Source organism: Dermacentor silvarum, chromosome 5 (assembly GCF_013339745.2).
Source record: "Dermacentor silvarum isolate Dsil-2018 chromosome 5, BIME_Dsil_1.4, whole genome shotgun sequence".
Taxonomy (NCBI): Eukaryota; Metazoa; Arthropoda; class Arachnida; order Ixodida; family Ixodidae; genus Dermacentor; species Dermacentor silvarum.
Window position 1 is genome coordinate 78535150 of NC_051158.1, and position 25033 is coordinate 78560182.

At 45.3% G+C, this 25033-nt stretch overlaps 1 protein-coding gene across 1 annotated transcript in view; it reads left to right on the forward strand.

Annotated features, from left to right (window-relative positions):
• Window positions 1–19637, forward strand: part of LOC119454191 (arylsulfatase B-like) — a 54378-nt gene extending 34741 nt beyond the window's left edge. Inside the window, exons 4-10 of the mRNA XM_049668207.1 lie at window positions 943–1055; window positions 1770–1880; window positions 5152–5271; window positions 10527–10653; window positions 15940–16233; window positions 17827–18272; window positions 19083–19637. Of these exons, the coding sequence (XP_049524164.1) occupies window positions 943–1055; window positions 1770–1880; window positions 5152–5271; window positions 10527–10653; window positions 15940–16233; window positions 17827–18272; window positions 19083–19211 (1340 nt within the window). The 3' untranslated portion in view covers window positions 19212–19637. The remainder of the gene's footprint in view (window positions 1–942; window positions 1056–1769; window positions 1881–5151; window positions 5272–10526; window positions 10654–15939; window positions 16234–17826; window positions 18273–19082) is intronic.
• Window positions 19638–25033: the final 5396 nt, after the last annotated feature.

Consider the following 25033-nt stretch of genomic DNA (forward strand, 5'->3'; position numbering starts at 1 on the left):
ATTTTTTTCGACACTGACATACAAAACATATGTAATAATAAGCAGAAGGAAAATGAAGCTTCATGCTAGTACAGATAAGAGCTGTGGTTTTCCTTTTATCGTTCTTTTCTTTTGGAAGAAGCAATGCGCGGCGGCCTGTACGCTTCTGTGTCGGCGTTAAACGCCCGGAGATGTTGTAAAACAATAGAATCGGCACCGGTAAAAAAAATTGCGTGATATATAGTTATGCTACAGCGCACGCCGCCGTAGAGTGTCCTGTATTTCTATTCTGGGGTAGCACCGCCAACTGGTGGTGAGTGACGGCACTAGGCGCGACGACCGGTTCCCTGCGTTCTCGGCGCCGATGGGCAGGCATGAAGTACATAGGAGGCTATGACGTAATCATGATTCAATAACTACAGCTCAGTACTGTGTAAGGACCCCCACATTAGTTGCACCCACAGAATGGACAACGATAGAATGAACATTTAAAAAGGCTGTTTTCTCGTATAAGAGGCTAATTATAGAATACAACGGCGGATGTATGCTTCGAAAATGTAAAATTATACGGTTCAGCGTGCCACAACAAAGATCTGATTAGGAGGCACGCCGTAAGGGAGGACTCGTAGTCAGTTTTTAACACCAGCTTTTTTTTTTACAATAAGCACTCGAGGGTCTTTGCCATTCTTCGCCGTCGAAATACGGCCGCTGCGGCCGGGGTCACGCCTCCGAACTCGAATTCAGCAGGTCAACGCCCCAGCCGCAAAGCTACCGCTGCGGGTAGTAGAAATGCTTCTCCAAGAGGCATAACACAGCGACAGTCACTCATTTAGAGCTGTGTGGCATTTGGTAAGGAAAGCTTTTTTGCTTAATAGACGGTATCGTAACAATAAATGAAGCGTTTGGGCCAAATGCCGTAGGAACGTCAAATGCCATCTATTTCATCTTTCTTATTTGTCTCAGGCATGGAAGGCTACCCCATCGAAATAGGTGAGCCATGGGGCCTGCCCGAGGACGTGCCGATTCTGCCGCAGTACCTAAAAGAACTTGGCTACGAAACTCACCTGGTTGGAAAGGTGCGTGCTCTCTATGGCCGTTGACGGTGCACACAGAGGCGCAGCCACTGATATTTCTGTAACATTAGGGCCAATATAAATTAATTAAGGCTTGCGGTGTCTACCCTGCTGTTTCGGAGTGGTGGCGTGCTTTCTGATGCTAGGTCAGCTGATAATCAGCGGATATGTTTCTGGGTACATATAGAAAGTTTATAGGTGTGTTGTATGCTAGTAGCAGGAAAACAGGTTTATATAAAACCAGTATGTTGACCAACAAAATAGCGCCAGTTGGCGCAACTTTGATCTCTAATTAAAATAATTCCTACATAGAGCTTGAGTATATAAGGTCGACGGCCAGTTATCTTTAAAGCACACCAACGTCTCAACAGAACAGCTTACGTGTCATCTTTGATTTAGCCATAAAGGTATGTGCCACTACGTTCTTGGGCAATCTCTCAGAACATATATGTGCCACACTGGAACAGGGGTACATATTCCTTAAATGTCGCTACATATGTGTCGTACATCTTTGTTCACAAGCCTGCCACCACCATTATTTCCTACCACGAAAGTTGGATGTTCTACCTGTAGCTCAGTTCTTCTTCCGTGTTTTTGTTTAGTTCCATCATCCATCTAGTTCTCGTAACTATTTGACGTCAGATAGATGATGTGAATACATGAAATCTTACCTGTCTTCGTACGTTTGTAATCGTCTCACTAATCTCCGTACTGCAGTGGCATCTCGGCGCCTACAAGACAAGTGTCACGCCGACTTATCGTGGTTTCGACAGCTTCTATGGCTTCCACTACGGTGAGGAAGACTACTACACCCACAGCGTTACCTACGTAAGTGTGCTCGATGCTGCCCCGTATTCCATACCGCTTCCACCGAAACTCACATTGGTTGCTCCTTGATGAGGTGTTTTTTTCTCTACCTACATTTACCGTAACAGGAGTATTTTTTTGTAACAATTGGTCTCTATAAAGTGTTATTAAACTCAGTCTAACACCATTTCCGTTGAGCGGATAAAAGATCGAAGTTAAATACACTGGTTCGGATGGTGTAGTGGCGTCCTGAGAATCAGCAACTTACTTCAATTGTCTTTATAGCTTCCAGAACTTACCAGGTGTGATCGTGTGTCTTTGCTCTCGTTCCCTAAGTCGTAGTCTCTTTACCTGCCCCTCTCCGGTTTGCCAACGTAGTGTAGCAAAGCAATCTTGTTTCCGGTTAACCTCCCTACCTTTCTCATGCTTTTCTCGTTCTCTACCTCAAGAATTATTGCGTGTGTTTGTGTAAAACACACATTGTGCCGCATGTGAGCTCCAGCGAATTGTTGCACGGGCAGACGACACCCTATTAAGAACAGATCGTAATCCTTTCTGTACATCCTTTCGCAATTATAACAGTATATCGCACTGGCATCAACTGCACACTCAGTGAGCATATTGCAACAGTGTTAATTTGCAAGACAATTACAGACAACATTCTCCAGTGCAATCTTCGCACGCTACGCTGCTTCCTTTAGGACTACGTATTCCTTTCTGAAGAAGTTTCATTACGTTACTATCTGTGACCACGCTCGCATTGGAAAGTGCTATGTGCGCCTGCGCATTCTGCTGCCAGTTTTACAGATTATCAGCGGCGCAAGGCACCAATGCAGCCTCAGGTGTAGGCTCACGCTATATAGTTAAAAATGTGGGAGGCTAGTTCATATGTGGCAGTCAATGCACTAACGAGACGGTTTACCGTGCTCACCTATCTTCCGGGCATAAAATGTCGCTGCTAGAATTTTTCATCATACACAGTTTCTATTTCTTTTTGTGGAACGATGTAAACGAGGATTTCACATGCGCTTAGAAGCTTCGCGCACCAATTTTGAATATGAAGAAGGCGTATTCCCTCTTAAAGCAAATTTCCATTTATGGGCATTTCTGGTGTTAATGTAAAACAATAAAGCGACATTACAATTATTTATTCCTGCTGGACCAATAGAAATTCTCCTTACAAAAATTTGCCTTAACGTCAGTTTTAAATTTTAAGAGTGGCGCATAACTTCTGTGCCATTCACTAATATATGCATTATGCATCTGTCATAAGAGCACGTCCTGTAGCGCTGTTGTCGGTAAAATAAAGATGGTGGCAATGAATGTAGGCAATCCTTCTGGGCAAAAGAAAATTCGTCTCACGAAAATTAGCCTTATATCTGAGCTGCTTGTTTGAGAGGGACACGTGATTTTACCGGCACCACTCATTAAAAGACGCACTATGCATCTTCCATATGTGCATGTCCTGTGGCTCCGGTGTCTATGAAAAAAAATCAAAGCCGCTTTATTAAAAAAATATGGTTGGACGCGAAGCTTTCTTCCATGCAAACCGAATCAAAGTCAAAACGCAAAGCCAACGACCACGCAACGAACCCAAGAAATGCGAGCGACCCGATGCCATGCAAATGTGATTTGATCGCTTGTTTAGGATTGTATTTTGGAATGTTGAACTTCAATGAAGACACATTTCGTTAAGTTGCATAGCCTTTACTTTCGATCGTGTAGCCATTGATTACACGCACACATTCACACTTTCAGGGACGACTCTACACTTGCACAGTTTTGCCTTGTGATCGCTGTGTTAGATGGTCAGAGGCTCTGCCGATGCGGATACACGGGATCGGCCTTGCGGACACGATCGCGCTCGCACTTATGTTCACGTACGGCAGCTTCTTCTGCCGTTCGCTGCACCAGCGGCCTACCCGTGGTGACGGCCGCTAATGCATTGCGTGACGCGTGTAATGCAATGCAGATATATACAGTTCGTCTGGGTAGCGTGGCGTTGCAGTTCCCATTGTTCTTATCGGTACAACTGCGAAGGAAAAATGCGATACGTATGTCGTGCACCGTTGTATTGACATTGGCAGATGCGCAGCCATTGTTCCATTGTGTGCGCAGACACGCAGATAGTTCCATAGTGTAAGTAGGCTTTCCTGCAGTGTGTTTTCGGTGCTCACGGACGAATCAGTGAGACATAGAACGCTTCGCTTTAAGAAGAATGCAATAAAGTTCTGTATCCTGCTTGGTAAGTAAAAGTCGTCTTAGCGAAAGTCTCCTGAATTTCAGCTTTTCTTATTTAAAAGTAGCACATGAGTTTTTGGACACCATTCAGTGGCGGACACATTAAGCACTTTCACACGTGCATGCCCCTAGCAACTAAACGTTACATGTGATCATGTTATAGATGTCCATAGGTGAAAATTATGGGACATTGGTACCGCGAACGCTGCGCCATTCCACAAGTTGTCCACCAATTAGTATAGAGCTCTTGTCTCGAAAATGATGCGCGCATTCAGTTACAACAAAAACGTGTTTAAATGTAACAAAAAGTTAACGGAAACTCAGCAGAATTTTCATTCGAATTTCCGAAGAGTAGAGGCAGTTATCAGTTCTAATATCTTGGCCGAAACTGTTCACCACGCCTTTGGAATAACCTCAGCTAACCATCCAACAACACATAAAGACTATAGGAATATTTGTAGCGAAATATACCTTGCATATGTACACACATAGTAGCAGAGTTACTAAGAAGTAAGTTGATTCGGCACGACAATGCGAAAAAGGTCTATTTTAGTGTCTCCGTCAGTGACGGTTTCAGCATATATTTTTATGAAAAAAAAGTTGCCAGTATCTTAAAGTAGCAGCAACACACGAACTAAACCCGTAGAAGTTCCTCGAAAAGAAAGCTACACAGCTGAAGGGCAATTATCTTCTCTCCGGGAGTCGAACCGACGAATTTCCAGGAATAATTATAATGACGAATGTTTGCGGTCATGAAACTCCTTCCACCTTGCAGGTTTCAACCACGATATACGTTCCTTTTTAACAAACTTCTCTCATTTTTCAGATATATGCCTTGTGTTGAGTAGTTTTGCAATTTTCGCCCAGAATTACATTCAAAATAATTTTATTGGGTACGTTATCAAGAAACGTCTACCTTATTTCGCAGTGCATTATAACAGCCACGTTACTAGTAACTGCAGCAGGGGCAATTTAGGAGGCACGCTCTAGAGGCCTCCTCGATCCAGATATGTTTGGTGGTCCATGTATGATGGATCAATTTCTGGCGCAGCGAAACCAAACCGGTCTTGACTTCTGGTTTGGGACGGAGCCCCGGTGGTCGGATATTGGGAAGTACTCCACAACGCTCTTCACACAAAGGGCGCAGTACCTGATTCGCAACAGGAAAAAGGTGAGGCAACTTGAAGCTGCATGTGTAACTGGTGATTGTTTTTTGTATTCGTTCTTTTTAACCAATGACCGGAAACTCTAGCAAGAAAAGTCCTGTAACTCCATGCTTAGTGAGTATAATTTTCAGAGTGAAAGTGCTTCGAGTTCGTTTCCGTGTTTGATGTTCGCACCACTTCTCTGAACGCGGGTAACCTTCTAACCCCCAAGCCCAAGCTGCACTCGCCCCCTGCTAATATTAACTACACTTTAAATATACAGCGCAAACAGTAGGACATGGCGAGTGGCAACATTAGGTTCAGCGCTCTGTATGTTCGATTTCCACTCGCCAAGTCCCTTCTTGTGCGCTGTATCGTTCAATGGTGTTTCCTTACCAAGTAGGTCGGATACGAGACCTTAGGGCCATTTTAATGAATATCGTCAAGGACGGGTCCCAATCGTCCACACCGCAGTTTCCATTGCTTTATAACATTGAACGAAGCAAGCGTCGTTGCTAACACCGCCTACTGCTGAGCTTGGGTACTCGTGCATACCATGCAATTTGCATTTGTTTCGCTCTCATGCGTAATAAGAATGTTATGAGATATTTTAAGCATGTTACGTGGAAAGTCATGGGAATGTGAAAAAACATCGGAAGAACTTTCCCTTCAAATTACTGCTGAAGAATTAGAACTGAAGCTGGTGGAAACACCTCCCAAACAGTACCAAGTTAAGGACGACACGCACACACAATGTTGCCCGACAACCAATGTTTGTTTCATATTCCCTGCAATAAATCTTACTGAGACAAGCTGGACAATATATAGGCACAGACAGATACACACAGACAGAGACATACAGATGCAGACACAGCCAGACAGACACACAGAGAGACAGGCATACAGACACAGCCAGACAGACAGACAGACAGTTTCTGGGATATTCGTGAAGTACCATAAGAAGGGTAATAGCATTACGATTGTCAGCTCATTTCTCCTTTAGACGTGATTGGTGGCTAATGGTATTAGCAATCTATATCTGATAGTCAGTGCGTAATTGTTGATATGTTTTGTGTAGTGATTGTTATCAAAGACGCCACATACCCAGTGATGCACACTCATTGACACAACTTGGTGAGAAAGAGCATCATTATAAAGCGACACTTACTCCGTGACATTTTATTGCGATAGCAATTATATGGACACTTAAACCGGATTTCTGGAGTCGGCGTCGCCGTCGCCGTAGCCGTGAAGTTCCGTATAGATTCCAAGGACGATAAAATCGTCGCCGCGCGCCGTATGCGCGAGCGAAAGTGCGCGGGGGACGCGCGCTATCACGGAGAGCGAACGCACTGGCGGAAACCAAACGCGACCGTCGCGCGAAAGGCCGTGGGGTATGAGAGGGAGGGAGGTAGGGAGGCGGGGCGGCGCTGGGCTGCTTCCCCAAATGCTTATCTTGCAACCGGGCGCAAGGGGAACAGGCCACTCAATCTCCCACGCGAAAGCAAGAAAGCAGGAAGGCAGCGCGGGAGGGAGGCGGGGAGGGGCAGCTTCTCCTCTGCAAAACTCCTCTGCACTTTGCCCGGCGGTGGCAGTCGCCCTCACCGTCTCTTATCTCCACATGGCTCTGACCTTTGTATGCGCTGTGCATTCGCCGCTCAGTTTCAGTTGAAGCGATAGACCGCGCGAACCTTCGCCCGCTGCGGCGGCTGGGCTTGCTGTCAGCGTTTTGACAGACGTTGTCTGCGGTCATTCAGTGTGATCTATTCATGTTTGCTTGTGCGCGCTGACACCACGATTGGTTATTCAGTTAGTAAGCGAATGTGTCCAAGTTTATGCAGCCGATAAAACTACTATCCCTACTCCGAATAGCTCTCTACTAATTTGCTATCGCAATCGATGCTTCGCCTTTCGGGCGAAACTGCGACATTTTTTTTCTACAAAGTGGCACATCCCATTGATCCATACCTTGTGACCCAAACTGGCATTTTTACCATGGACTATCTGATGACCCAAGTTGACGGAAAAGAGGTTAGGCGTGAGCAGACATATAGATACACACCGCAAACTTGGCAAAGTTCCCAAGGAATGCTAGCACTGAAAAACATTAACGAATTCAATACCATCGGAGGGCTTTCGCACTTCTCATAAACCACGAGCTTCATTTTAGCACAGCAGCATTGATGGCCCACTCGTAAATGAGTCACTGTTTCGGTGTTTCTTGGGAATGTAAACACTTTATTCACCTGCCGAGCAGGCTGCTTTTCTGTGAGGTCCTATGGCAGTGAACTTATGAAACAAGGGCTCACAACCGCATTTTCTATAATGTTGCCACAGACAATTTATCCGGTAGCCATTGTTGGATGTACCGAGCAGTTCTATTAATGTGGCAGTGCCATTGCAGAGATAGAGCTACACACCTCCATTGAACGAAACTTCAGTGCTCTTTAGCGCGTTCGCTTTTACGTCTTGTTCTTTCTTGATCATACGGCAAAGAGCAGAGATCTATTGTGACGGCACTGAACCAAACTTTTGCCCTTACTCTTCCTAGAGCTTTATTCAGCCGGGGAAGGATTTCATGCATGCATGAACTAATTGCAATGGCGGCACACGCTTTTGCATCGTTTCTGTTTTTATTCTTCTTCTCCATCAGGAAAACCAACTCTATCACAGTGTAGGATAGAAATGCAATCGAAAATTTCGTTTGCTTAGCCTGTGCACTTTGAGCTCTAATATATTTGTCTTGGGGCCACGACCTGAGTCGTGCCGAACTGAGACTGTATTCAGCAATGATTCGCTTGGCAGGTTTAGTGTATGTTGACATGACACGGAGGGAACCACGTGGTGAACGAGGCTCATTGTTCAAGCCCACATCGTCAACACGAACATTTACTTCAAAGTTTTTGTCAGATGACATCTCTGAAGGAAATACTAGTGGCTTTATTTCATAGTAAAACACGTAGAAAGTTGTGTTTTAATGATGCTCACTCGTTTACTTAGTGGAGTAAAATGCTGAAATATCTCCCAAGTGAAGGAAAACTTAGGCGTTTTGTTGTCGTTGGGAGGCTTATCTTAATGCATGTGTCATACCATGCCAGTAGGTCACTGAGAACCGACGACAAGCATGGTCTTATCTGGCCACCCTAATTTTGAATGTTGAAGGTCTCCTTGTAGGAAATGATGCGTGTGGGAAAGAAAAGTAAGCATTTCAAGCATTCCTATAGGAACTTAACAGTATGAGCGTAATGCGCATTCTCAAACATTGTGTACCACACTTTTTTTAAAGAGATAAAGATAAACAAAGGAGTTCGTGTGACCGTTTGCTGATGACAGCCACGTTATTCTCGCTTGATTGATAATACAGAATAAAAATAAAGTAAATATAAATGTTTGTATTGGGTAATGCTTTAATAGTCTAACACAATAAGGATGAATGTCTCGTTCGCGAATTTCTAATTTACAATGAAGTTCCTGGCTGTCTTACGTGAACAAGCACGAATGAGACAATTACTAATGACGCAGTAGAGTCAATAATCGTCACAAATGCGGAGTTTCAAAGAAGCGTTGAAGTGCTTTCATAGCTTTGTTATAAATATTTTATTGCGAAGGGCCTAACACCTCGGCAAGTGAAAAAGGCCGATGTGAGTCAAATGAATGCAGTTTTTGTTGAAGGCGCTGTGTGTGGTGTGCTTCTCGCCGTCGTGGCCGCGAGGACACGTTGGAAACGTCGTACGCCAAATTTTGAATAAAAAGTGATTTGTGTAAGCATTTCCGAGGAGGGTACGGTGTAAGAAGCTGTTCGATGTATCGTGGTGACGGAGGGTCTAGCTGGTACTCAAGATGTGGGTGAACTGCACGTCAAATTGATTCCTTTGTGCTGTCTGTGAACGTGTTCGACACGCACAGTTCTCGCTTGAGGCATCTCAAGATGGGCAAGGTGTCGGACTGGGACATGGAAGTGAGGCAGGTTTTCTATTCGTATGAGCCACTTCTGCCCACAATCAAAACAAATTTCAATTCCTGTGATTCCCCAAGGATTTTGAACACACTGGCATACTACGTGTATTTCAACGCTGTAGTTTGAATACATTCTTTTGCTAGAATGTAGGTTAGACGTGCCTCTATTTGTCCCGGAGTGCCATTTTCAATGCATGTAAGAGCCTCCAAAGATCAGTGATGGCGACCCCATTTCTTGGCCTCTTCGATATATTAATGAAGCCGATGGCCAGTAAAATGGGCACAAGCTCCGTCATCTTTGAAGAGTTAGGATTTCCCAATCGATCACTGTACTAGCTAACTGCACAAAGCTTTGTCGCACAGAACAGTATAAGTGCTTGGAATCTGCAGACAAGGCTTAAACTGTTGGATATATATCAACGGACAAATACGTGAGCAAGTACGTGCCCTCACTCATAGGCTCTGTCATCAGTGATCTGGCAGAACTTGCTACGATACGCAGCTGGAAATTTTTTGAATAAGTGCAATACCTTAGAACGCCATGAAAGGATTATCATTGCTAGATTGGTGCAGCATTTTGCAGCTGTAGAAAGAATCATATGTTAGTGTTGTCTCCAGTTGGATGCACTGCAGTGGAGGTTGTCTGTGTAGACAAAGCAAAAGTGTTTCGTCTGCACTGAATTCTTTTACAGAATTTTGTTCGTGCATTATGTTATAGGCATCCATCAGCACATACCCACGCACTTCTGCAAACTTAAGATGCGTTCCTCGTGTCATTTTACAGTATAAATGTGTTAGGAACAGCATTACATTGCATTCTACCCTCACTAGAGAAGCAAAAAATAGCCTAGAGAAACACTTGCAATATGTAAAGATATCTTGGGGACGCCAACATTACACCTGCTGCGTCAGATATTCAAGTCATTATAGGTCTTTATTACCGCTGGGAAAGGCTAGTGAAATATTTTTTACGACAACTACCACGCGCTCAAAAATATAACTGGGCATGGCATCACTTGCAAAGTTAACCTGTGCTAGAAAAGACATACTTATGTTAAATACTGTGAAATTTAAAGCATGGCACTGACGTCATTGAAGCCGAGCTTCTGGATCCAAACCTTAGATTTTTTGGTCCTGTAAAAATTAAGAACAAAGAAATAAATATTATTCTCTATAGACTAGCCCGATTGGGTGGCTTTCTTTAACGCTCCATTAGAGTGCAAGAAACCGTTCTAGATTGACTGCCGGACACTACCAACACATTATGCAGAACGTCTTCGACTGAAGTCGAAGAGATGGGAAGTTAACTTATTTCCGCTTGCAGCCACTCTTCCTGGTCCTGAGCCAACAGGCACCGCACGGGTCAGGAGGCCCTGAACCTCTCCAGGCACCACAAGAAAACGTTGACAAGTTTCCCTACATTGGAGAGGAGAAGAGGACTCTCTTTGCTGGTAATTCAAAAACACAAAACATAGCCACCCTTGTGCTCGTCCTTCTCATTTACACAAAGTGCTACTCAATAAGATACATGCCTGGATGACAATGAACGGATAATTATTTAGCGAGCGCGAAGCGAAGAAAACCGCAGGTCGAAAAACATAAAGCTTGATCATTCAACCACAATAGTGAGGCGGAAACAGTCATGTACATGATGTGCGCCAGCTTAACAGAGTAGCAGTTTCACGCTTCGGCTATTAATTTTGTGTTTCAGTTCGAAATTAGTTGATTTTTCAATAGAAAATTATTTTCTCAATGAAAAAAAAATTGTAGCACCAACATTTGAAAGTCCGGAAGCATTTCTGAACTCTTTAAACCGCGAGTTTTAATTCAGGCATCACGAACGATGCCTAACTCCTTTTGGTTAAAATGTTAGTATAATGGTTATAATTGCTCTTCTAATTAGTAATTCCGCTCAATGTCAACTGTTGGCTGCGGGGGTAAAAGCAACTCGACAAAAATAATTATCTCGTCGTCCCTATCATTAGGAAACTTAGAGCACATCTGCGGCCTAAAGAGAAAAAGTGTTTAGAGATACCGGTATATTAAATGAGGAGCCCACAGATTGCGAAAAGTTAATTATGGATGATAAGTTTCACGGGCCACTCAAGCAGCTTCTTAACGAGCAAAAACTGCTCACATTTATTTAACAATATTGTGACGTATGGCAAGATATGCGAATAAAAGATATCTGAAAATGGTCTGTAAAGCCTATGGTGAGCAAGGTGTTTATTGTTACATTAAATGGCGAGAATGAAGAGATTCCTGTACGTGATATGTGCACTCGCGCTCAACATAGGCTACAACACGGTGCCTGTGGTTGAAGGGGCTCTGAGACTGCTAGGCGGCGACGAAGCACAAGAAATTCGTTTAAAAAATAGCAGTAACTGGAACGACGTATCAGCTCTTTAATTTTTCATATGTAAGTGTACCTTGTAGTCTTGGGGACTCTTAGATCACAGTTGCCAACCTGAGTTTACATTAAACTGATTGTATTTTCTCGCATTAAGCTTATAATATATCATACTCAATTACCTTTTTCACATTCGTTGTCGGAATTCTTGTTCACTGCTATCACCGGAATGTACATAATATATTGACAAATGGCGTGAATTCAGGAAAGAACCGAATGACAAACACGTTTCAGCTTGACAAAAACATAGCTCACTACGCACTCTGCCGAAACGGAGACAACGCTAATCGGTGTGGGCAGATTACAAGGTATCTCCAGATTTTTTTCAGATTTATTTACAACAAACTTTGTGTGACTATTTGCCAGCTGCTCTTTCTTTCGTAATTTGATGTATGGAAGTGTTTTTGTTTTATTAACGTCGCTGGAGAGACCGTGATAACGACGAGGCACCCCACATGATCGGATACTAGCAACTGAATTCTTGTTTCAGAAACACGAGCACAAATCATTTCAATCATACCTGCTCGGCCAGAGCCGTCAGAATGCTTAAAAAAGAAGCACGTCTCACCTTTCTCTGTCTCATAAGCCACACATATATTGGCCATAAATTCATTTATATTGCGAAGAACAAAGCGTACTATCGCGCTCAGTATGATCTACTGCACGAGATCTTTTTGCCGCACCCTTTCGCCTTGTAGCTCATACTGAGCTCGACAGTACTGTCAGCCTCGCTCTTTATCATAAATTAGTGGTCTATCAAACGGCATTTCGCTAGCATACAGGCATCAAAAACTCTCAGACAACCCACTGGTGTTATTCTTCGGGGATGTGTTGCGCACTTGCACAGGCTAGTATTTCTGTCTATTCTCTCGGCCGTATTACTTTGACGTATGCGTACTTTCTCTTTTATGACGAACATGCAGTTTTCGCATATGCGTTTGCGTGAATTTTATATTTTGTGGTAAACGATATGTCTCCCATTCACAATTACGTAATTCTCCAAAAAATTCCACGTTCGTATCGCATAACTTTCATTACAACTTTTTCGTTTCTCATCATCCTAACGCATGACATAAATAGATGCTAGTAAACGTTATTTAGTTATAAATGTAGAATTTTGCAATCATCAAGTACGAATAATGTTCGAGTCAGCGACTCATTTTATAAGAAAAATATCAGTAAAGTTGCTATCAAATCTGATTGAGTGAATGAGGAGTGATTGATTATTAAGCTACGTGTCAGTATAATCACGTTAGTTTTAACCACCAGCAAGTTTTACCGACACTATAGAGGCATATGACAGTGCACAAGAACTACGGCTAATTCATGTCGCGCCGAAAATGAACTGGACTTTGCGGTGAAATATAAGTACTAATAATTGCCATGCATTATTGTTATATTTATGCCTGTCTTCGTTTTCACCAGATTATGGCTATTATATAATTTTCTCGCAAAGGGAAAGACGTGCCTACAGTAACCTAAATTTCTTAAGTGTTGGAGCGAATTCTAAAGCAAGAGCGTGCCTAATGCCTCACGAATACTGTCGTATATGTTCTAAAATGTAAGCGACCGCTAGCAATAGCACTTTAGATTACCTGTGAAAGCTAGCATAATTCTAATCATCGAGCAGTAATATTAGAAGCCGGACATCACTTCCACCAGATATCGATCCACCATTAAATAATTGGCAATAAATCACTAAGTTGATTAATTACTTTATAGCACGCATTGCAATTTAACAATTGCAGTCGGTGAGCTTGCGGAGCAAATTTTAAAGATAGCATATGTTTTAAAATGGGCTTCATCTTACTCGATGCACAAATGCAATGCTCCGCCTACTTCTTATAGCGAAGTTGTCTATGACTAGGATCCCGGGATTTTTTCGGCGACCGTCGACAAAAAAAAAAAACTACCATCATCAATGGCTCATACCCCAGTAAGCATTCATACCCCCTTAAGCAAACGAAAATACAATAGCTCATAGCGCCATAGTGCAGAGGCTACAAGCACTCAGCAATGTCAAGCGAACCGTGAATACATTCTCTGGAATCACGCATACAACATACAGAAAAGCATGACGAAAACTATCATCATGAATGGCTCATACCCCCGTGAGCAGGCAAAAAATGCAATGGCTCATACCCCCGAAAGCAGAGGATACAAGCACTCAGCAAAGTGAAGCAAACAGTGCATGCATTCTTTAGAATCACGCATACAGAACAGCGTACGTTTCCATAAAGAACAAGCTCAAAACAAGCATGCGAACCACATAATTGATGATAAGGCGCTCGTGATAGCAATGCGAAGCACGTAGCTCTCCCCGCAAACGTTTCCCTGTAAAGATTACTGTTGCACAAGCTGCCGCGGCGACGCCAGCTTGCAACGTGGGTTGTGACGCCCCTAACCTTTCGTATATCAAATAACCTCCTTAGCAACTGATAGTAATGTTGTGAAGGCACCGCTACTGGCGGTGGCGTGCTCTCAAAATACGATTACTCCCATTCCTACCATTTCTCTGAAATACCGCTACTACCCTTACTCTAAAACCATAAAGGATTGTACATACTCTCCTCAGCAGTTGTACTGGTGGTTTTCAATAGCCTCGCTGGATATCTATTTTCGTAGGGCGGGGATGGCGACTTTTTTTCAACAAGATGCTCTTTCATGAATTGAAGCACAAAAGTAACTGGAGCATCCATGTATTTTGTGGCACACTTTCGCAATCAATATGTCAAAACTGGTGTCATCCTCAAAATTCATTCTACGTGGATACGCCTTACACGCTAACCGGCTACAATTCACAAATGCAATATGGGCCACAAAGTAAATAATGAAGTTAATTATTGATTCTTTCTTGATTACTTGAATATGTGTGTTGATTTGTCGCGTAAGCAATATCCGCCTCTTTGAATAATCCAATTCATGAACTAGAATTATGCTATCTGCAACAGGCGATTTTTAAAATTCTGTAAAGCATAAAAATGTTCACCCTACAAATATGGGACAAAATTCACTTATGTGCTCATAGTACGACGACTCTCCTTGTCACTGTTATAAGATTCCAGTGCTGCTTTTTTGTGGCTACGAGATCATTTAACAAAACATTAGAAACTTAACTCACAGTTCTTGCAGGGCTTGGTTCAAGTTTATTTGACGTCATAATATATACTGGGAAATAAAAGCAGAAGGCGCAAACAATATTGAATGAGGAGCGCAAACAGTCCTTCAAATAAAAGCCTAAAAGCTACACTCGTTGCGCATCTCATCACCATACACAGCAGTATGTTTTTACCAACAATAAGACAAAGGCCCTTTCCGTCAATGTCGTTATCTACTTCTTGGGTCACTTGACTAAATATTGATCCTCAAAATTTTTAAATCTCATGATTGCGACTGTCAGCCATTCATTGCTCTTGAAACTTGCACTTTTTGTACTATAGTTTTTGTGCCCTATAAGCGTCCGGTTATCCAATCTGCTCATCGCCAGAGCTGTACTGCGGTCTGTTTTTTTTTTCTTATTGAAACTAGCATATCAGATACTCACATTAGCTCCCTAATGCGCAAATTTAACAGCTTTGCATTTCTCGTTCCATAGCTCGGTGCGCAGTTTGAGCTGCTACAAAGTTTTCTTGTAATTTTTTACCTGCCACACTGTCTCTGTGGCTGCGACATCTAAGCACGCGGTCATGGGTTCGAATCCCAACCACGGCGGCCGCGTCTGTAAGGAGAAAAGCAAAAGCGTCGGTGTCACGTGCACGTCAAAGAACTCATGGTTGCTAATTTAATCCGTAGCCCTCAACTACGCCATCTCTTACTTCCACCGCGTTTGCTTTGAGACGTTGAACCCTGAACATTATTTGATCAATCCTAAATACGTATATTGGTGACGGTAGCATAAAGTAAATCTAGGCTCTTCCTTTTATCGACGTTGGTATGCTGGTGATCATTACTTTAGAGTGCTCATCCTGTGCACCTTATGTGTGTGGAGGTTTTCTTCTTATGGTCTAGCCCAGCTGTGACTACTTGGCTTAGGCAGGCACCCTCCTGAACAGCTTCAAGTTGCTCACTACAAATAACAAATCACATTACGCTTGCCAGCCTATTCAACGTTACATTACTTATCTATCTTAGTGTTTTAAGTGTCTGACTTTGCCCACTTTAAGTATAGTTTCGGGAAAGGTGAGAGATGCGTCGATGCCGCAGAGCAGGTAACTACGCAACCGCCTGGCACGTAACTACTTTCTTGCAATCTGTCTGTGGCGGAGGCCGAATCGACGTTTGCCTGAAGTCCTACGGGCATACCGTACATGTCAGATGTTCGATGCAGGAATGATAGACACGCTGGACCAGTCAGTGGGCGAAGTGTTCGAGACGCTCGGAGAAGCCGGCATGCTGGAGAACGTCATCGTGGTCTTCACCAGTGACAACGGTGGCACACCGTTCGGCGAGCATTCAAGCAGGAGCTTCAATTGGCCGCTGCGTGGGACAAAGCTGTCGGTTTGGGAAGGGTCCACCAGGGTACCTGCTTTCATCTGGAGTCCCCTACTGGAGCACAAGCGAAGGGTGTCCAACCAAATGATGCACTTCACAGACTGGTTCACCACACTGTACAGGGTGGCAGGTTAGTCGTAGATCAAGGCTTTGTTCGCCTTTTAGAAACCCAAAATTACTAACACAATTGCGAAGGACGGTCTTCAAGGATGTTTCTGGTTTGTCGTACTGCAAATTCGTCAGTCTCAACGTGAAATGGTGGGCACTCGGTAACGTGATTCAGCCGTTACAAGTTTGAAATGACGTGGCTGTGATTCTTTGCATGAATGTTAAAGCCCGTGATGATTTCTTTCCCTCAGACATGACCACCTTCACGCAATTACGACAAATCATGTCGGTAGCAACATTCTGCGTACGATAATCATGACTTGGAAATTAACTGACTTTCATGCTAGTTATTAGAGTTCTAGAACGCTTTAGCACGCGCTTATTTCTGAGTACCTTCAGTAAAAATAAGGTGAAGCATTTCTCTGTGTCCCGTTGTTTGCCACACTTTCCTGCATAAGGCGCTAAGTAGTTTTTTTTTTACGTGGCTTACGAATAAGTCACCAAGAAAAGGGCAGAACAGTGTGCAGAGCTCAGAACACTAACTTATGTGGTTCAAACAAATGCTAGAGAGAAATAAATTACGGGTACCTAGCTGAAGCATTGTACAAATATAACGTACTGTGCGGACACTGTGAAAGCACTTTAAATATTCGCTTAAATACCTAGCAATAATCGAAGTAACTACTAAATTTATCGTTTTTAATGAGCTTTCTGACTTTCAACAAAGAGTAGTGCTTGGTTTTGACTTCTATTTAACAAGTGTTCACAATTATTTGTCATAGCGAAATATGCATAGCTATTGCACAGGTTCGTGAGGCCTCTTTTGCAAACCTCACACGCGTGCTATGAACTTCTGATATGCTTAATTACTCAAAACTGCACCTCCTATCGCAAGGTACACTTAGTACTTGCACTGGTTTGTGCATAATCTTTCACGCCTTTTGTGCTTATTTGTATAACCAAGGAAAAAACAATGATAAATCTAACAAAAGGTGGAGAAAGACGCAAATGTGTGGACCAAGATCTCGGAGGCAAGAGTAGTGATTCAATGAGTAAGGGCATGATGGCGCCACAATACCTTGCAATAACAAACGCAGCGGCTTCACCAATGCGCGCAATATCAGCGGCTTGGTAGTGGAAGTTCACCGATGATGCACCTGATGCAGCACTTTATGTGTAAGACCACATACGGGAGTGGCACAAGGGGCAAATGAGATCTGAGCATGCCCTCGATGGTCCTTTCAATCAATCCTGTATGCGAGGAACCTTAAGTTTTCCACTGTTGTAGTTTTTTTACAATTCAGTAGAGTACTTAGCTTTTCAATAATTCGTGACACAAACCTGACAAAATACGCGTATATAGACGAGGATACCAAAGTAGTCATGCTGAAAATGGGACCATCGATACGAAGTTATGCAAAACGAATTACTGTAGATACGCAACAGAGCAGCACGTCAGCAGAAATAACTTGTGCCAAAAAGGAACACAACATAAGAAAACCCTAACAAGAGCAATCAAGAACAGTACCGCACGAATTGTGGTGGCGCTATACTAATAATGGTCAGCGCAACGCCTCGCTTTACACTATTTACATGACGCACGTATTCATTTCAGGTGGCGATATCGCCAGACTAGGAGAAGTCGACGGAGTCGACATGTGGCCACATCTCTCGCATGGATCGTATTCGCCACGTACCGAAATGGTGTACAACATTGACCCCCTCGACCCGCCGGAGCTCTCGGTGGCAGCGATACGCAACTCCCGCTATAAGCTGCTCCTCGACACCACGGGTGACAATAACGGCCGCTACGAAACTGCGGGTGGCCGCCGTCCTTCCGATGACCTCGACAAACTTCTCGCTCAATCGAAAACTGCCCGCGTTCTGAGGAAGCTTTACAACACGAAGAAATTGAGATTTCCCAGAGGATGGAGGCGGAGAGCGACGCTTACGTGCGGGAAAGAACCCAAAGAAAACTTCTCAGCTAACGACACCGTCTTCCTCTTCGACATTGTGAAAGATCCGTGCGAGCTGAACAACTTGGCCAAAGAGCATCCGGAAGTAAGTTTATCTGGCCAAGCACTTTTATTGATCACGATTATAGGACTGCTGTTGTATCATTAACTTTTGGGACAGCTGTGTTTTTTAAAGGAAATTTTAGGGACACGGCGGATTTTATTTCCAGCCCAACAGGAAAGCGGCCGGCACTTCGACCCACGGCTCCATGCTGAGCAGCTTTTTTCCCACGGCTGCCGCGCGGGTACACTTCGGCTCGATGCAGAATAGGGACCCGTATTCACAGAAAAGCTGTTCGGTGAAAGTGCTCTCACGAGCACTTGTCACTCAATCGTAACACCGCAAATATTATTAGCAAAGCCGGTTGTAAAGAGAAACAGCACTTGCGAACGAAAAGCACCCACCGCAGTCGAGAACATCCCTTCAACAATTTCTAACTCAGGTATTCTTTTCGTGGTTGTAAGTTGTGGCGCAGAACGCAAAAGATAATTCGAAGTGAACGTGGTTACCTTAGGTGATCAAAAATAAGCTGGAGCCCTCCTCTAGGGCGTTCCTCGTACTTCAGTGTGCTGTTTCGGGACATCAGTACCCACAATTTATTTTATAGAAATACGTAGCGCTAGTTCCTTTTCAGTTCCTTTTGAAAACCTTGTTTCAAGGAAAACACCAGAAGACATGGTAGGAATGTCAAGAGCGAACAGCAAGGCACAGAGCAATCCTCCCGAAAGTGATGTAATAACAAATGCTCCCTGGTAGTGCTCAATAAAGCGGGCGTAAAAACTCGCTTTCGTTAATTTTGCTCAGCACATCTTTACCAAAATTTTGCGGTGCTTATGGTTATGCTTTATTTTACAGATCGTGTCGGCCCTCATGAAGCGTTTAGATGCATATCGCTCAGTCGCCGTGCCTGCTTCGAACGTGCTGTACGACCCAGCCAGCTCTCCTGAATACCACAACGGGACATGGGCTCCGTGGATGGACTGATCGCCAAGAAGAAAAAAAAAACGTGTTCTGGAATTTTTATCGTGACAATGATTATAACATCGCGTCAACACACGGTTCTAAGAACGCGAAAACATGGCGTGCCTGCGTTGTGTCCTTGCCTTATCGCACTGTTGTTTTAAGTGTGACCATATCGCTCATTTGGAATATGCACTGTGTTTGGAACATAGCCACGAAAGTCAGGAATAATACGCTCCGTTGTGACAAATGGCTAAAAAAGTGGGATTCACCGTAGTCCTACTAGGGAGGTCTGATACAGCACGCACTCAACTACTCTATTTAGCTATACGAAAATTATGAATCTGGTCACGAAAGCCAATGAAATCAACAAATAATGCAAATGACACTTCCGCAGCTCTGAACACATACATATACCGCAGAGAGGCCTAACAACGACGAACACACGTCACTGTGGTGTTGGGCTGCTGAGCACGAGGTCGCGGGATCGAATCCCGGCCACGGCGGCCGCATTTTCGATGGGGGCGAAATGCGAAAACACCCGTGTACTTAGATTTAGGTGCACGTTAAAGAACCCCAGGTGGTCTAAATTTCCGGAGTCCCCCACTACGGCGTGCCTCATAATCAGAACTGGTTTTGGCACGTAAAACCCCATAATTTTTTTTTCACACGTCACTGTGCATAATGATGCCCCAAATATTTTCAGCACATGTTCGTAATAGTAAAGCCTTCCACTGCAATGAAAGTTGTGTTTTTAAAGCTTTCTTATTGGCTGTCGTCGATGTGTTGCCACAGTTGAAAGTGAAAGGTTGCCCAGCGGCTTAAGGTTATACTGCATAGCTGCTGTCTTTGCTTAACAGAAACACGTGCATCCGAGTCTATGTATTCCAGTTGATAGGTTCCAGTCAAGCGATACAAGGACTATGTCCTTGTTTGTCGGTCCCGACGCATACGACGGAGCCCGCGCGGTGGGCCTAAAAACAAAGCATTCGTTTTGGAAACACCGCCACTAATGCGGCAAAACAATTCCACACTTTGCTGCATCTTCATAAATATGCAAGCTTTCAATATTCTACTACGGAGGGCATCACGTTTTTGATGAGATTGAGTGTCGTCTGTCAATACCTACAAAGTGTACACCAGATACTGTTTGATAAAACAATGTGTACGCGTTGCGATTGCGTCTGGTGGTCCAGTTTTCGCTTCTATAATATTACCAATTTACTTCCGACTTCGTGCGGCGTTGGTTACTTTGGCTTTCCTACTTGTACGTTCATCCAGAACATAATAAAGTTTTTCGCAATAATAACAGCTTCAGCCCCTTCATTTTTACTTGTGGACAGCAAGGATGCGAGTGAGTTTTGCCGATGCAGTAAAGGAGAGATCTGTCAAATGCGCATTTATTTTGCCCTCTCCTTAAATCAGATGTTTAGCTTGTAATTTGGGCGATGATATTTTTGCCGCCCTTTTTGAACTTGGTCCTTCCAGATGTAAACTACCACGCTGCATTTACTTCACACCGTACGTGTTGTGTTAACAATACAGCCGCTCTAATTGATGCAGCCTCCTACTAGAGACAGCGTTACTCAAATAGACATTGTAGCTATAGCCTTTAGTAAACCTACACCAGGTGTTTCAGTGAACACAAAAAATGATAAAAACTGCCTGTGGCAGATACCAAAGTTCAGTTCATGAGCTGGTCTATTTGAAGAGGCGGAGACTACATGCAAAAAAAAGATTTTAATACATAATGGGCTAATAACCAACAATTCAATAAATCAGTTTTTAACTAATTACCTTATGGCACGTATTGCAAAGAAATTTGAACTGAGGAGTTCGCAAAACGGATCCAGTGTGTCAGCGTTTTCGTGTTTAAGGCCAGACGTATAAACGATGGTGATATCAAATTGCTGTAGCCGCGAGCTCCACCGTGCCAGTCGTCCTGAAGGGTCGCGCGTGCTTGCCAACCAACAGAGGGCATGGTGGTCCATCACTACTTGGAAGGGACGGCCATACTGGTAGGGGCGCAACTTCATGATCGACCACACGACTGCCAGGCACTTTCTCCGTAGTTGAATAATTCGCCGCGGGACGGGACAGGGAGCGGCTGGCATAGGCTATCTCTTTCCACTCCATCTTGACGCTGGACGAGCACTGCGCCAAAGCCAATGTTACTAGCACTGGTGTGCACCTGAGTATCAACATCATCGTCAAAATGTGCAAGAATGGGTACTGAATGCAGGCGCTGTCGTAATTCAGCAAAAAGCCGCCTGTTGCTCATTATGCCACACAAATGGCGTATCGTCCTTTGTAAGGCGTGTCAGGGGTTCCGCTATCTTCGAAAAGCCCTTAATAAACCGGCGATAGTAGGCGCGCAAACCTAGGAAGGGCCAGACAGCCTTCTTATCAGCAAGAGCTGGAAATGCGGCCACAGCGGCAAGCTTGTCAGGATCGGGTCGGACCCCTTTGGCGCTTACTACATGCCCGAGGAACTTGAGCTCTTCATAACCGAAGTGGCACTTTTCGGGCTTAAGTGTGAGGTCTGCCGATCGGATGGCTTCTAGCACAGTCCCTAGGCGGTGAAGATGCTGCTCGAACGTTGACCACGATAAGGCGCGTGTGAAACGGTGGGCCTTGATGAGAAGCGCTTCCCGTGGGCAGCGCGTGCGAAGGGACACACCTGTAGCGCTGCACTGCAGATCCGGGCAGCATTGCATGTGTAGCGTGCTATGTAAAATGTGGCTCGACTATTACTAACTGAATTAACAAGCGTGGTGTCAGCGCGCACAAGCAAACATGAATAGATCCCACTGAATGACCGCAGACGACTGTCAAAACGCTGGCAGCAAGCGCACCCGCCGCAGCAGGGTGAAGGTTGGTGCGGTCTATAGATTCAACAGAAACTGAGTGGTGAATGCACAGCGCATACAAAGGTCAGAGCCGTGTGGAGATAAGAGACGGTGCGGGCGAGCGACACAGCTGGGCAAAGTACGAGCGCGGTTGTTGGCAGAGTAGAAGTGCCCCCCCCCCCCGCTCCCTCCCACGCTGCCTTCCCGCTTTCTTGCTTGCGCGTGGGAGATTGAGTGGCAAGTTCCCCTTGCGTCCGGTTGCAATATACGCCTTTGGTGCCGGAGCACAGCGTCGCCCCGCCTCCCTCCCATACCCCCACGGCCTTTCGCGCGACGGTCGCGTTTGCTTTCCGCCGTGCGTTCGCTCTCCGTGATAGCGCGCCGCTCGGGCATACGGCGCGCGGCGACGATTTCAGCGCCCTTGGACTTTATGCGGAACCTCACGGCGACGGCGACGCTGACGGCAGAAATCCGGTTAAAGTGTCCATATAATTGCTATCGCAATAAAATAGTGGGCACGCCATAGTCTATCTAACGAGTCGTCGATACGCGGCACCAGGAACGCGTACTTTTTAGTCACGTTAAGATTCCGGTAGTCGACGTAGAAGCGTAGCATTCCGTCTTTCTTTTTGACAAGAACGACCGGAGACGACCACGGGCTGTTGGAAAGTTCGAAGATGTCATCGTCAAGCATCTCCCGGACTTGCGTACGTATGGCTTCGGGTTCTTTTGCCGACACGCGATAAGGCTGCTGGTGTATCGTCTTCGTACGTGGTGATCTTGTGTCCTGTGATGGAAATCTGGCGTACCTTTGAAGAACTTGCGAAGCAGGTCCTGAATTCAAGCTTGCGCTATCTGGCTTTCGGTGGACAGTTCAGAATTGAGGTCGATATGGCCCAGAGACGTGTCTGCTGTCTCTACTACTTCTGACGTGAAACAGTTGTTTCACGTTAGAAGAAACGACTACAACTGCCTCCGCAAACGCTAATGAAGTGTCGCGGAACAGGTGTGGGTGTTCGTCGCTAAAGTTGCAATTGCGAATGACTATCACGAAGCTCTATAACACTTCGAGCCACACGAACACCTTGCTTCAGTGGGTGTTCTAAGTTAGTTTCGGCCACCGCTTCGACATCGCATAAACCACAGCATATGACGTCGACGAGGACAGTGGCTCGCGGAAGAAGCTTTACACTGTCTACAAAAACACGAAGTACGTCGTCACGCTGTTGGCCGTCCTACACGTCGATTGCTGATTCCGCTGAGAATGTGATACGACGCACTTGGAGATCAATAATAGCGCCGTACTCCTGCAGGAAGTCAACCGCAAGATTACCGTCGCGGGAGCATTCGCGTAAGACGGCAGCTCACTACGAATGTAGATCCTTGAATCACAACTCTAGTCGTGCAGGCGCCCAGTGGAGTAACGACGTGGCCGCCAGGCGCCCGAATCTACGAGTTATGCCTGGGCGTGATTACTTTCTTCAGCTGCGCTGCCATTTTCCCGCTTAATGTTTAGTAGTCGGCGCCGGTGTCCACTAAAGCACTAACTGCGTAACCGCCAATAGTCACTGGTATATCGAGCGAAAGCCGGTCGTCCCGTTCAGCTGGAGGTGATGGCGGATCAGTATCTTTCCGTATCTGCGTTCGATCGGAGGTCTTCAGCACTTCGACCGTCAGCGACCTCGCCCCCAAAGATCGCCTCAGTTAGTTTTCCCGGCGCGAACTGGGCGACCGCTCGGGAGAATACCGCTGGGGCGGAGGTGAAAATTGTCCCAGAGACGGCGATCGCGACTGCTGTCCTGCAGGCGGTGGTAAGCGCTGCTGAGAGAGGTAGTCCTAAATGTCCCGGGGTCGCTGGCCGTATCGGGCGACGGTGAGTATTCGGAAAAGCCGCGAAGGCCAAGGCACCGGTATGAGCATTGGCGGTACAAGTGGTCAACTTCACTGCAGTGAAAGCACAGATGCCGCTGATTGGGTGTGCGCCAAACTTCGGGTGTGCGCCAAGCTTGGTTGCAATGATACATTGGTTACAAAGAGTTACACAGGTTTGGACAATATAAAGGGCAACCCTATCTCGGCCGAGCCGATGGTGCTTAGCACCCGAAGTCAGGTCCACAACCACTCTACTTGATCGGAGCGCTGCGGCCTCATTCTCTGGGCCCAACGCTCCGCCTAAAATGTTTGCTGATGAATCGCTGTTGGTTTGTTTTGTGACTGGACAATCAGTTCATCAATCCTTGGGTTCGTTAGAATTTCTATGCGTGATTGGCCAGTGCGTCAACCAACCATTTTAGAACACTTTTTTAGCACAGTTCACAGTGTAGAATCCTCACCCAAAGTATACAATATACAACCAATGGGAGAGGGTCACGCTGCCCATATTTGTCTAAAGTTCCAAGAAACGGCCTGCCAGCGCAGCTGGTGCAACAAAGTAATAACATGCAACACACATGTACAATCATGGCGCCAGTCAGGAATCATGGCGCCAGTCCTCGAATCACGTGCGCGAAGCGACCAGATTCCCAGGAGTCGAGGGCCATGTGGCGTCATAAACAACCACTTGTTTTCGAGTAAGCCTGTCAGTGAAGTGCGCGGGATAACTGTTTTCAGGTCAAATGCCGACCTCGTGCCTCCACCGTAAGACGAAATAAACATCCTCTCCGCGCTTATGGTCCGAGACAAAACCGATATGCTCTCATGCGGCTCAGAAACCACACGCCGGTGCGCGCATTCGCGCGCCCCTAAAAAGTAATGGTGGCCGCGCATCCGGTCGGCGTGGCGCGATTCAAACTGCCCGTGTCGAGACCCGAACCGCGCCTATTCCAAGGCTACGATGCCAGAACACCGGTGCGGAAGTCGGACGCGAGACGGGGTTGTTTGTCGCCCTTTAGGGGAGGCCGCCCGTTTAACTAATTGGTGCAACCTCAAGTTGTGAATCTGTTCACACCCTACGCGTTTGCCGCGCGCGAAGAGCACGCCTGCGGCGGTTCGGAGAAA